The 12,589-nt window shown below is 43.0% G+C and overlaps 1 protein-coding gene across 2 annotated transcripts in view; it reads left to right on the plus strand.

The window, feature by feature from the left end:
- Nucleotides 1–1,515: 1,515 nt before the first annotated feature.
- Nucleotides 1,516–12,589, plus strand: part of LOC119744784 (ankyrin repeat and death domain-containing protein 1A-like) — a 49,339-nt gene continuing 38,265 nt past the window's right edge. Inside the window, exons 1-2 of one of the 2 annotated variants that reach the window (XM_038220917.1) lie at nucleotides 1,516–1,591; nucleotides 5,434–5,569. In XM_038220917.1, the coding sequence (XP_038076845.1) occupies nucleotides 5,434–5,569 (136 nt within the window). In that variant the 5' untranslated portion in view covers nucleotides 1,516–1,591. Of the gene's footprint in view, nucleotides 1,592–5,418; nucleotides 5,570–12,589 lie in introns of those variants that run through there. The other variant, XM_038220918.1, reaches the window with a different exon arrangement.

A 12,589-nucleotide genomic window follows, 5' to 3' on the forward strand; every position in this document is an offset into this window, starting at 1 on the left:
GGCCAATACTGGCAAAGACTGGCCATGCATGGGCGAGGCTAGGTCAAGAATGACTGAGGCTGGCCTAGACTGACCAAGACAGGTCAAGCCGCCAAGGCTAATTGCCAAGACTGCATGGGCAAGGCAAGGCTGGCCAAGACTATAAAACTGGCCAAGACTGGCAAAGGCCGGCCATGCATGGGCGAGGCTGGGTCAAGAAAGAAGGCTGCGGTCTAGACTGACCAAGACAGGCCAAGACTAGCACTTGCCAAGAATGGGCAAGGCAAGGCAACTTAGACTGGCCAAGACTGGCAAAGGCTTGCCATGCATGGGCGAGGCTGGGTCAAGAAATGATGACCAAGGCTGGCCAAGACTGACCAAGATCGACTGGCCAAGACTAGCCAAGGCTGGCCAAGAATGGGTAAGGGAAGGCTGGCCAAGACTGTCTAAGACTGGCCAAGACTGGCAAAGGCTGGCCATGCAGTGGGCGAGGCTCGGGGTAAAAAATGACCGTGCTGGCCAAGACTGGCCAAGATAAGGCTGGCCAAGACTGGGCAAGACTGGTCAGCTAGGGCTGGCCGAGACTGGCCAAGACTAGCCAAGACACCGGACAACCCAGTACGGTGGCGATGAAACATTTTTGATGGCACTGATGAATATTTAATATTCCTTTATCGAAACATTTATTAATATTTATGAGATTACTTAATATGTACAGTAATTTTATTACAGCTTCTACTTGTGGTTCTGTGGTTCCTAATGGTCACAAATAGAGAAGCCTTCTCGAGTAGACCAGTGTATCCTATCCGGCATCCATAACATTTGGGTACGTGTATGGAACATTATTGCTTGAAATGTGCCTAAGAAATTGGAGATTTAGAGATTTGAAGATTTGGAGATTAATGTGTTGTAAAATTATTGCATAGCAAGTGCTTATGGAGATTATTTCTCCTTGATTTCATTTTCATGCCTTTAATATTTTTATGCCTCTCTTCAGAAATGTACTTGTAAATTCGCACCACAAACATTTCTATGGAACAAATAAATGGAAATTGAAGTTTATAGAACCAGTAATGCAATTTCTCATTATGACGAGAGATAACCAAGGATAAGGAGAGATGGTTAATAATTGCATTCATATTCATTGTATATTTGTAATTTAATTTCTATTCTTCTGTTTTCTGTTATTGCAGACTGCTGAAGAATGACTGTCGTTTTGTAGTTTTGTGTTTTGTAGAAATAAAATTTGATCAATTAAGTGGAATTATATCCCAGTGTCACTTTCAAATCTTCTGCGTAACCTTCCCAGCTCGGTTACACTTGTTTCCTGAGAATTGTTGGGGAGATTCGTTAATTATCACTTCGTACCCGGCCTGTGAGCAAAGAACACGTACCGTGTCGTGGCCAAGTCGCGGGCATGGCATGGCAGCGCGCTCAGATCCAGCCCACAACATTAACACGACGCACTTGACACGTCCGTCAGTACACGGGCCCGGCCCACACCCACACATTACGTACATCAATGTTCAGGTTTATTATGAGTCAATCGCGGATCGAGAGTGCTGAGTGGTCATGTGGTAGCTAGCAACGCGACGCGTTGTTGACAATTAACGTAAGTTATCGTTTCAACTTTTGTTTTTCCCGAAAAAGATGCTTATAACTTAAATTAGTAGGCCCCATAACACGGTACACGAATGATTGTTTAGTCTGGCAACTTTGCTCCCATATTCTGCCTACATAATAGGCCCTATGTAGTAGCATGCAAAATCCTAACTGACATTGTGACAAAATGAACCGAGCGAGACAACGCGTGCTCTGCAAGTAACGATAAATGGGTTATGTTTAATATTCGGGCAGGCCCTAGCCCGACTGCATCTGGCCGTGCCCATGGAATTCGGCATGCCCTCTCTCATAAACTTGAATGACATATAGGTGTACAGGCATAATGTTAATAATTGCACCATATAGGCCTAAAATGGTCGAAAGTTTACGAGTGAACTGATGTAGCCTTTTGGAATGTACATATTTTAAATCGGTTCGATCGGAACGATTCAATTATCAAGTCAGTGTTTACAGACGAAACAGATTGACAACTGCACATTGGTGCTGATCTGTGGTCAGTTTATTCCTCCCGCCCAGATCGAGCAAAAACCACGTCGAGACATAATACTGGCCATGTACAAAACGGGCAACGTTAGACACGTACCTAAGTCCCACGATCGATGCACCGATCGTGCTGCACGGCATGCCGTGATTCTGTATACAATGTACATTATTATGTATATCCATACGGCAAATAATCTTTTTATATCCCCCAAAAAAGTATATACAAAAGGCGCCCTTCATCTTTGGCCAAAAAAAAAAAATCCGGTTTCTGGTTTGGAGCTTGTCCAAAAAGTGGTGCGGCGACGCGGCTTTTATTTTTTTTTACCTGACTTTTTTGCTTCAAATGTCGGCTGATGACTGCAAATGGTGCCCGACTAAACTTAGTGCAAATATATGGGAGTCCAGAGAGGCCACATGAAGCTTATTCTCGATCATAACCCCATCTAAAAACACGTTAAAATTGTGCAGTAGCAGGATTCCAATCAAACCAGTGAGTTTGGCGGTTTTGAGACATCATCTTTCATTGAAAAAAAAACTTTTTCATTTTGCCGACGCGCATGGCTACGGCGACGCGCGCGCATACCAGAAACCGGAGATTTTTTTTTTGGCCTTTTCATGCCTTTCAAGTGAGGCCAACCATGAATAAGCCTATGTGCGGTGATGGCCCGGAAATTGTTCACCCAGGCAGGCAGGCAGGCATACGAAACCGGTGAGACTATGAATTTCTACGATGAATCAAATGGGAATGAGGATTCCGATTTTCCGAAAAAAAAATCTTCCAATTTGGTCCATAAATAATTTTTTTTAAAGGGGGATTACTATCCTGTGGCGATATATGCGGTTGATCTGTCAATTGGAAATTAAACAAACAATCAAACGCCCCAACCACTCAAGAAACAAACAAATCAATTAACTATACCCAGCACTAAGGTACACCAAGAGTTGCTGCGATCATAGTCCCCTCCCTATTATAGCCTGCCGGATGCTCACTATTAAGGAACATGTCATTCAAGGGGAAATACCGTCAATTTCGAAAACATATGAAAGACATACATTTCTCAGGGGAAGTACAACCAGCATAAATGCAAAATGTGGCGCAGGGCGAAGTTGTCACTTTGTTAGTTTCATGTATTTGTTAGTGTTAGAGACAGGAGTAGTTCTCCCTTAACAAATTCAGCATAATCATCTTAACTATGGTTTACTTGCTTGGGGTAGTAGTTCTGCTACAAATTTAAACAGACTACTCCTATTACAGAAAAGAGCGGCGTGTAATTAATTTTGCCGACTACTATGAACACACTGATCCCCTTTTTGTAAAACATAAAACTTTAAAACTTAACGTTCAGCTTGGGTCTTTAATGTATCAATCTTCTCACAATACTATACCATCTACCATTAATAGTATTTTTAGCCAGAAAAGTGAAATGCATTCTCATTGGACTCGCCAAGCCTCTAATTTTTATATTCCATTTAGTCGCACCTCTCTTGCTCAAAATACGGTTAAATACAAGGGACCCAAGCTCTGGAATTCGTTCTCTAAACAACTTCAAGCTTCTACCAATCTCTCCACTTTTAAAACGACTATTTAAATCAATCTTAATTCAAACTTATCATTAATTCATGCCAGTAGATATAATATGTACATGTAGTTACATGTAGATTGTAGAATATCCATGATTGTATTACTCTTTGCTGACCTGACTAGTTTAAATGATCTGTATTGTATTGTTTGTTTGTCCGTTGTTTACGTCTCAATGTGTATTGTGTTTAGGTATGTTGCTTTTCTACGTACATGTAATTACTTTAAATACAGCATGCTCATTGAGCCTCGTGTGACTGACCATTCAATAGTGTTCATTGTAAGTTAATTCCCTTCTTTTGGATTGGGCTCAATGAGCATGCCTGTCTGGGGCCCTCAATGGGCCCCTCTGCAGTGTCCCTAAAATATCACTTTTGTTGTATTATTTGTAATTCTTTTCTGTTATGTAATTAGTTCGTCATTTATTGATTTGATACTGTGGAAAATAAATGAACCTTGAACCTTGAACCTTGATAATAGATTGTTTCCTTCCCTCTTATAGTAGTGTGTCCCCCTGTTTGTTTATGTAATTGTTTGTTTGAAATCTAGAGTTTGTGTCTATTGTCTCTATTATTCCAATTCCTCGTGATTTTTCCCTTCAAAGATCCTGAGTTAAGATAAGTTAGGTAGTTATTCCCCATTGAGTGTTTATTGACTGCGAGTTCCCCATAGTGTATCATCTTTGCAGGTTACACAAACACATTTAAATGTTTCTGTCAAGAATATGTTAAATATTGTTCAAAATTGACAACGCCCTATATCTAAATATATCATGAGTTGAGTCTTGGGGAGAAATCTTGCACAAAGCACACTATCAATTGTTTTGTTAACAAGTGCCATTTGAAAAATATACTTGGCGGGTCTGCCCTTTTTTGTGCCATCTGCCGATACGTACGTTACGGGTGTCTTTTTTCGCCATGAAAAGCACCATGTCCAGGTGTGGTTCTAAGGGGGAGGGGGCTTTAGCCTTCAAAAACGTTTGTCTAGCGCCCCCCCCCCCAAAAAAAGTCCATAAAAAATTGCAGAAGCGAATGTTAGAAGGTGACGTCATGTGCGAACGGTCTCTCACGTGAGAAGGGGGCGGGGGGGTATTTGTACATAGATCCTGAGTCCCGTCGTATGCGAAATAGTCATCAGACCCCCCCCCCCCCCCCTTAATTCATCGCCTATTGATTTTCGGAGGCCTAAGTGTCTGGAGAAAAAAAATCTACATTTCAACACGCCTCCCTGCAAAAAAGTCTGGATCCACCCCTGCTATAGTCCCCTAAAATATATAGGCTCGAGAACTGCGCCTGCATATTGTCCGTTTAGTGCATGTACAGAATCCTTTTTACCAGCCCCCCCCCCCCCCCCCCCCCCCCCCATTTGATTTTACGGAGACCAAGTGTCCAGAGAGAAAAAAAGTGGGGGCCATTTCAGCACGGAGTGAAAATGTTTTTCGTGCAAAAAAGGAACCAGACTATTTTTTCCTTCCAGCCTCGATTTGGTAACATTGATTGAATGTGGAAAAAAATCAAGTGGCTGCAACATGATAATGGCTGTACAGTACACAGATGTACCGACCTGTCCACGGTGCTCGATCTGTTCAAGCATGAAGCTATCATGATAAAGTGTTCAAGCTGACAAATAACTCTCTTTTGACAAGCCGGGGTCACACCGAACCTTTCAGTTTTCACCCTTGTGGTCGTCCACTGAATAATTGTTCAATGGCAAGCATGCGCAGGTTGTCCATAAGAAAATTCGATGATATTTCTTTTATTCAAGCACAGATGGGTCCAATCAAGCCGCGACCCGGTACAGGGTTTTTCACCAGGATGCAGGGCACGTTTTTCTGTTGCGTCCGATGCTGTAAAGGCGGTAACTTCGGACGTGACCGCTACTACGATACACATTATCGCAAAATAGGTAGGTCTAGGAATATTTCCTTTGACCATTGACTGTCTTTAACAACCAGTTAGTGTTCATTCGTTTTGAACGTACGCAGGACGGGCATTTACGTCTCAGCCAATGAAAAGCTTTGCTTGCCACGCTCCACCCACAGTTACCGCCCACCATGACCGTCTACTGCCTTACTTTTATTATTCAAATTGTTCGCTGCTTGTATTACTATTAATCATGATAGCGATGCAAGAGGATTCCAACTCGTTGAGCGGTACAAAAATCTAAATAACAAAAGAGGATCTCTTACAATTAAAGCTGTCTCACACAATGCCTGCTGAATCTCTCTATCGAAGCAATTTTGCATGTACATTACGTTGTACATGATGTACACGTACATTGTACATGATGTGTTTTGAACAAAATCTAGTCGGTAAAGCAAACAGAATACGCACGTAATTAGTTTAGTGCAGGTATATGAATTCACTCTGCAGGGAGTCCTCTCAGCATTTAAGCCTACTGTACATACTGCCTTTAGTCATGGATCCCGTGGCCACAACCAAGTTCCTTTCTATATTATTACTTTCTGTTATTGATAAGTGTACCCCTTGCTGATTTTTTCCTCGACGAAGAGCTGGCTTTTCTTTGGCATTATTTCAACACTCTGTTTATGGGTTTTCTCTGCACGGGCATATTTTGTTTGCCTGCACCTTTGCCAAGATTGCGCTACAATAGAAACTATTCTGAAGGCTTACGTAGGGTACAGCATACAGTCAGTATTCAGATTAACAATACACTTAGAACGTAAGGAAAGAAAAAGGCTAAGGCAGGGTACGCATGGGCGTCGCCAGGATTTTTTCTAGAGGGGGAAACATTTTTTTTGCCAAAAAATGCTTGTATTTCTCAACACATTCTCGATTTATCAGTTTAAGAGGGGGGACGGGACATTTTTTTGCTTTTCCAGGGGGGGGGAGTGCCCCCCTTGCCCCCCCCCCCCCCCCCTCGCGACGCCCATGAGGGTACGAGTGCTATAGACACTATTATAAAGGCTTAGTAGGGTACAGTCAGTATTCAGATTAACAATACACTTGGAACGTAAGGAAAGAATAAGGCTAAGGCAGGGTACGAGCGCTACAATAGACACTATTATAAGGGCTTACGTAGGGTACAGTCAGTATTCAGATTTACAATACACTTGGAACGTAAGGAAAGAATAAGGCTTAGGCAGGGTACGAGCGCTACAATAGACACTATGTAGGATTAAAAAGGCTTACGTAGGGAACAGTCAGTATTCAGATTAACAATACACTCGGAACGCAAGGAAATAATAAGGCTAAGGCAGGGTACGAGCGCTACTTAGAACAACAATAAAAACGGTACGTAGGATTATAAATGCTTACGCAGGGTACAGTCAGTATTCAGATTAACAAGACATATACATGTACATTGTTTGCCTGTAAAAGCTAAAGGCCACCGTCGGCTACTGTCACTCTGAAAGCAAGACGAAAGTGAGGCACGAAATGGGGGACGTTCGACAAATGTGCCCGTGTAAATATCAATGATGAGGAGAGGGCACTTGTTTTAAATGCATATCGCCATAAGTTTATAAACAAAGAAGAGGTTTATGGAGTAAATCAAAAGTTTTATAGAGTAAATCACCAATGTTTAACGACGCTGAGAAAAAAGTTTGGGTCATTACGTTTAAAATTAACCTTAACTGAATCTCCAATAAAAAGACATATTTGAATGCAAACTGTTTAAAGAGCACAATGCCCTGAAACTACAAATCAACAAACTTAGCTGACCCAAGTTTCGGCAAGTCCTTCCAATTTTTATTTATGATTAATTATTTATAATATATACATGTAATATAATTAATAACAAGTCTTTTATTTTGTTAATTTCAGTTTTTATTTATCGGAGATTATACGATAGAGCTTCAAAGAAACAGACATTTGTTTGTATTTACTTTTATTGACAGGAAAATGGTTGACAAACTTTGTCGGAAGATTTCAACATGAGTTTGAGTTGTGCACTACAGTGTCCTATACACGTATACACGTACATGTACAACATTTCCAGTGCATTTCTTCATCACGTCATATGTCGCCTATAGGTACAGCACTATACAACTCCACTTTATTGTTCCCGATCCTGCCACTTAGAATGTTGTTTTGTTATGTTGATATTTGTACCGCTCAACGAGTTGGAATCCTCTTGCATTGTTTTCATGATTAATACAAGCAGCGAACAATTTGACTAATAAAAGTAAGGCAGTAGACGGTCATGGTGGGCGGTAACTGTGGGTGGAGCGTGGCAAGCAAAGCTTTTCATTGGCTGAAACGTAAATGCCCGTCCTGCGTACGTTCAAAACGAATGAACACTAACAATACGAACCAATTGACCGACGACGGACCGATCGGACTGAAGTGCGACCACTTGGAGGGAGGGATATAAGCTCATTGACAAGATACCTGTGTATTGTTGGGGTCAACGGGTCGGAGGCTTTTAATGAAACAAAGACCATTATGCCAGACCGGTGGCTGATTGTTTTCTAATAAAATCAATCGACTGACGCAAGGATTTCTTAGGAAAGTTGGAGCGTTTCCTTTCGGTTTCAAGTTTGGCTAACATGACTAGGGAAAGCGGATTAAAAATAATATGCCTATTGTGTTTGTAAATTGGAATAGGACATTCTATTCTGTTGTTACCGCATTTTTCCCTATAGTCGAATACAACTTAGTTACGGACGAGGACAACTTATGGACGAATAGTTAGGCCGAACAGTTTACCTATTTTTAAGTGCGATGTTATTTTTTTCCTGTAGGCCTATAATACAAAAAAATTAAGGGTTAGATTCGTACGTGGAGTGTGGTTATAATTGTCTTAATATAATTCGAAGATAGCAATTTTAGTCTAACTATAGTGACCCGAGAAGGCCGCTATGAGCCCCAAAAACTCTTGATCGTATAATATCGTTGGGTTTGTTTACGAGAGCTACCTTGTGTGGGGCACAGAAAGAGGGAATGATTGTACATCATAAGTCGGTCTTTGACTAATGGTACCCCATTAAGTTACCCCATAAACACGTACCCCCGTGTTTTGTCCGTAAACTTCAGTTAAACTCCATCTGGACGTGGCTAATTGAGACAAGTACTAGTCTGGTGAATCCAATTAAGTCAGGTAGTCATCTTAGTCATTGCTATTGAATTTGACGACGGCGTAATTACCGGGATTTTCCAAAACTCGGCGTGGTCTACATTCGGCTCTGCCTGTTAACTGTACTCGTGGGTGCCTAACTTTGAAGATCCAGGTCAACATAATCATTAGTCAATGTTTTCTCACAGATATATCAAACTGTATGATTTGTGAAGCAAGTGATTTATTTTTAAAAAAATTTGATAAGAACTTTAAAAGCCATAAGTGATAAAGCGAATTTGGAAACGAAGCCCCACCTTTGGAAAAGGGCAGTCAATGTTGTCAGGTTTATTTCTAGCCACGGGCGCCTGACCTGCAATTTAGACGTGAGCGGCGGGAATTTGTCAGGTCCGGGAACTAGACAGACTAGTACTTAATCGGCCCAACCTCGTCCCCAGGGTGTCGAGCAGTACGCACCCACCACTATACCTGCTCTCTCACCCTGGTATTGGATCATTTGCATGTGCACGATTTTTGAACACGTACGTATGCAAATAGTCTGGTGCCTGCAAGTGCGTTACATTAGCGTTTGTTTTTGTATGCGGTGTCTGGGGTAAAAACAGCATCAATTCGTCGCAGCGCGAGTTACTATAAACGCAATTTTTTTTGGAAGTTAAAATGTTACAATCTGGCCCACCAATATGCAGTATCACATTTCATATTTATACTGGAAAGAAAAGAAGTATTATTGAAAAGGTGTGGACGTTATAATTACCGTATGATCGTGAAAACACGTATTGCACGTTGGAAATAACAACACAACTACACGATATTAATTCATTATTAGCAAATTGCGGTATCGAATCAGGATACAGGAAGAATTTTGCGTCGGGGTGATATAAATCAAACTAGGCTTTGCCCTTCACCGACGTTTTAAAACACTGTATACTCAGTGTGTTACCTCCCGAGTGAAAGTTGGAAAAAAATCCACTTTTTTCCCAACTTTCACTCGGGAGGTAACACACTGAGTATAATAGTTTATGTGGTACCCGCTGCTATGTACATCAGATTTGAACAAGCCAACCGATCCCGTTAGCTCGGTGGTCGAGTGGTAAGACATCTGCACTAGAAAGCAGGAGGTCGTGGGTTCGAGTCCCACCCGAGTGATTTTTTTCTAACCTTCACTCTGGAGGTAACACACTGAGTATATAGTGTTTAAACGTCGGTGAAGGGCAAAGCCTAGTTTGAGGATACAGGAACAAAGTTTCCTATCCAGGGCTTAGTATTGGAAACGAGGTTGTAAATAGAGTAAGCACTGGGAACAAGGTTGTAATCGGCCGGGTTGCGACAAACCTATAGGGTGCAGACCAGTAAATCGGTCCGAAATTGCCTGCGCCGGCCAAATCACGATTTGCATGCCCTCAAAATCTTCGGTATTTGGGCATGCTGTGGGCCATGAACTTGAGGGTTTGTAAAAAATATGGGTGGAAGCCGTGCACAGGACTGGGAGCTTGCAGTTCTGTGTAATTTGGATGTAATTTGGACCCTAAAAGCGCTCTATTTTGCAATGGAGTGTAGGCATCGTTTTTCAAAATGGCGATGGGCTTCAGGACTATTTTCAGGGGTGATCATCTTCAAATGGAAATTTCTCCTAAAAGTCATCAGTTGACCCCCCGAAAATTGAAAAGAAAATGAAAGATGATGAAATAAGCTTTAATTTGATGTGCGTCTCGAACACCTTGGAGAGTTGTGAGTATTTTTCCCGAATTTTTGAAGTGGGAGCATTTACCATTGGGGTCTATGGAAGTTTATTTACTGGTCTGCTACCTGTAGTTTCAAAATGGCGCCTTCCATCGTTTGTTGACAAATGTTTGCGGAGTGTTTTTTTTCAGGGGGGCGGAACCTGGGGGGGGGGGCAGCGTTTCAAAAGGGGTCACCAATGGCGGTTCAGCAAAAAATGCGCCCCAAATCTGAATAGGGCCGATGGACCGTCGTCCGATCACAGCAATTTCGAGAGAACAAGGGGGGGGGGGAATTTGGGGTCGGAAGGAGCCAAAACTCAATTAACGCCCGTTGGGGGCGCCCTACAGTAAGGTAGTCGCAAACAGAGGGCTTGTTTTCAGGCCAGAAATCGCATTCAGAGATTTTTTTTCTAGCAATTTTTTGATGAAATATGAGTCATCCATCCTTCCTCGTGCCGTACAAGTGGTTTGGGGAAATTTTTCAGAACCTCGCTTCTCTGTAGTTTCAAAATTGCGCCTTCCATCGTTTGTTGACAAATGTTTGCGGAGTGTTTTTTTTCAGGGGGGCGGAACCTGGGGGGGGGGGCAGCGTTTCAAAAGGGGTCACCAATGGCGGTTCAGCAAAAAATGCGCCCCAAATCTGAATAGGGCCGATGGACCGTCGTCCGATCACAGCAATTTCGAGAGAACAAGGGGGGGGGGGGGGAATTTGGGGTCGGAAGGAGCCAAAACTCAATTAACGCCCGTTGGGGGCGCCCTACAGTAAGGTAGTCGCAAACAGAGGGCTTGTTTTCAGGCCAGAAATCGCATTCAGAGATTTTTTTTCTAGCAATTTTTTGATGAAATATGAGTCATCCATCCTTCCTCGTGCCGTACAAGTGGTTTGGGGAAATTTTTCAGAACCTCGCTTCTCTGTAGTTTCAAAATTGCGCCTTCCATCGTTTGTTGACAAATGTTTGCGGAGTGTTTTTTTTCAGGGGGGCGGAACCTGGGGGGGGGGGCAGCGTTTCAAAAGGGGTCACCAATGGCGGTTCCGCAAAAAATGCGCCCCAAATCTGAATAGGGCCGATGGACCGTCGTCCGATCACAGCAATTTCGAGAGAACAAGGGGGGGGGGGGATTTGGGGTCGGAAGGAGCCAAAACTCAATTAACGCCCGTTGGGGGCGCCCTACAGTAAGGTAGCCGCAAACAGAGGGCTTGTTTTCAGGCCAGAAATCGCATTCAGAGATTTTTTTTTCTAGCAATTATTTGATGAAATATGAGTTATCCATCCTTCCTCGTGCCGTACAAGTGGTTTGGGGAAATTTTTCAGAACCTCGCTTCTCTATAGTTTCAAAATGGCGCCTTCCATCGTTTGTTGACAAATGTTTGCGGAGTGTTTTTTTCAGGGGGGCGGAACCTGGGGGGGGGGGGCAGCGTTTCAAAAGGGGTCACCAATGGCGGTTCCGCAAAAAATGCGCCCCAAATCTGAATAGGGCCGATGGACCGTCGTCCGATCACAGCAATTTCGAGAGAACAAGGGGGGGGGGGGAATTTGGGGTCGGAAGGAGCCAAAACTCAATTAACGCCCGTTGGGGGCGCCCTACAGTAAGGTAGTCGCAAACAGAGGGCTTGTTTTCAGGCCAGAAATCGCATTCAGAGATTTTTTTTTCTAGCAATTTTTTGATGAAATATGAGTCATCCATCCTTCCTCGTGCCGTACAAGTGGTTTGGGGAAATTTTTCAGAACCTCGCTTCTCTATAGTTTCAAAATGGCGCCTTCCATCGTTTGTTGACAAATGTTTGCGGAGTGTTTTTTTTCAGGGGGGCGGAACCTGGGGGGGGGCAGCGTTTCAAAAGGGGTCACCAATGGCGGTTCCGCAAAAAATGCGCCCCAAATCTGAATAGGGCCGATGGACCGTCGTCCGATCACAGCAATTTCGAGAGAACAAGGGGGGGGGGGGAATTTGGGGTCGGAAGGAGCCAAAACTCAATTAACGCCCGTTGGGGGCGCCCTACAGTAAGGTAGTCGCAAACAGAGGGCTTGTTTTCAGGCCAGAAATCGCATTCAGAGATTTTTTTTTCTAGCAATTTTTTGATGAAATATGAGTCATCCATCCTTCCTCGTGCCGTACAAGTGGTTTGGGGAAATTTTTCAGAACCTCGCTTCTCTGTAGTTTCAAAATT

The sequence above is a fragment of the Patiria miniata genome, unplaced genomic scaffold (assembly GCF_015706575.1).
Source record: "Patiria miniata isolate m_02_andy unplaced genomic scaffold, ASM1570657v1 HiC_scaffold_7, whole genome shotgun sequence".
Lineage (NCBI taxonomy): Eukaryota > Metazoa > Echinodermata > Asteroidea > Valvatida > Asterinidae > Patiria > Patiria miniata.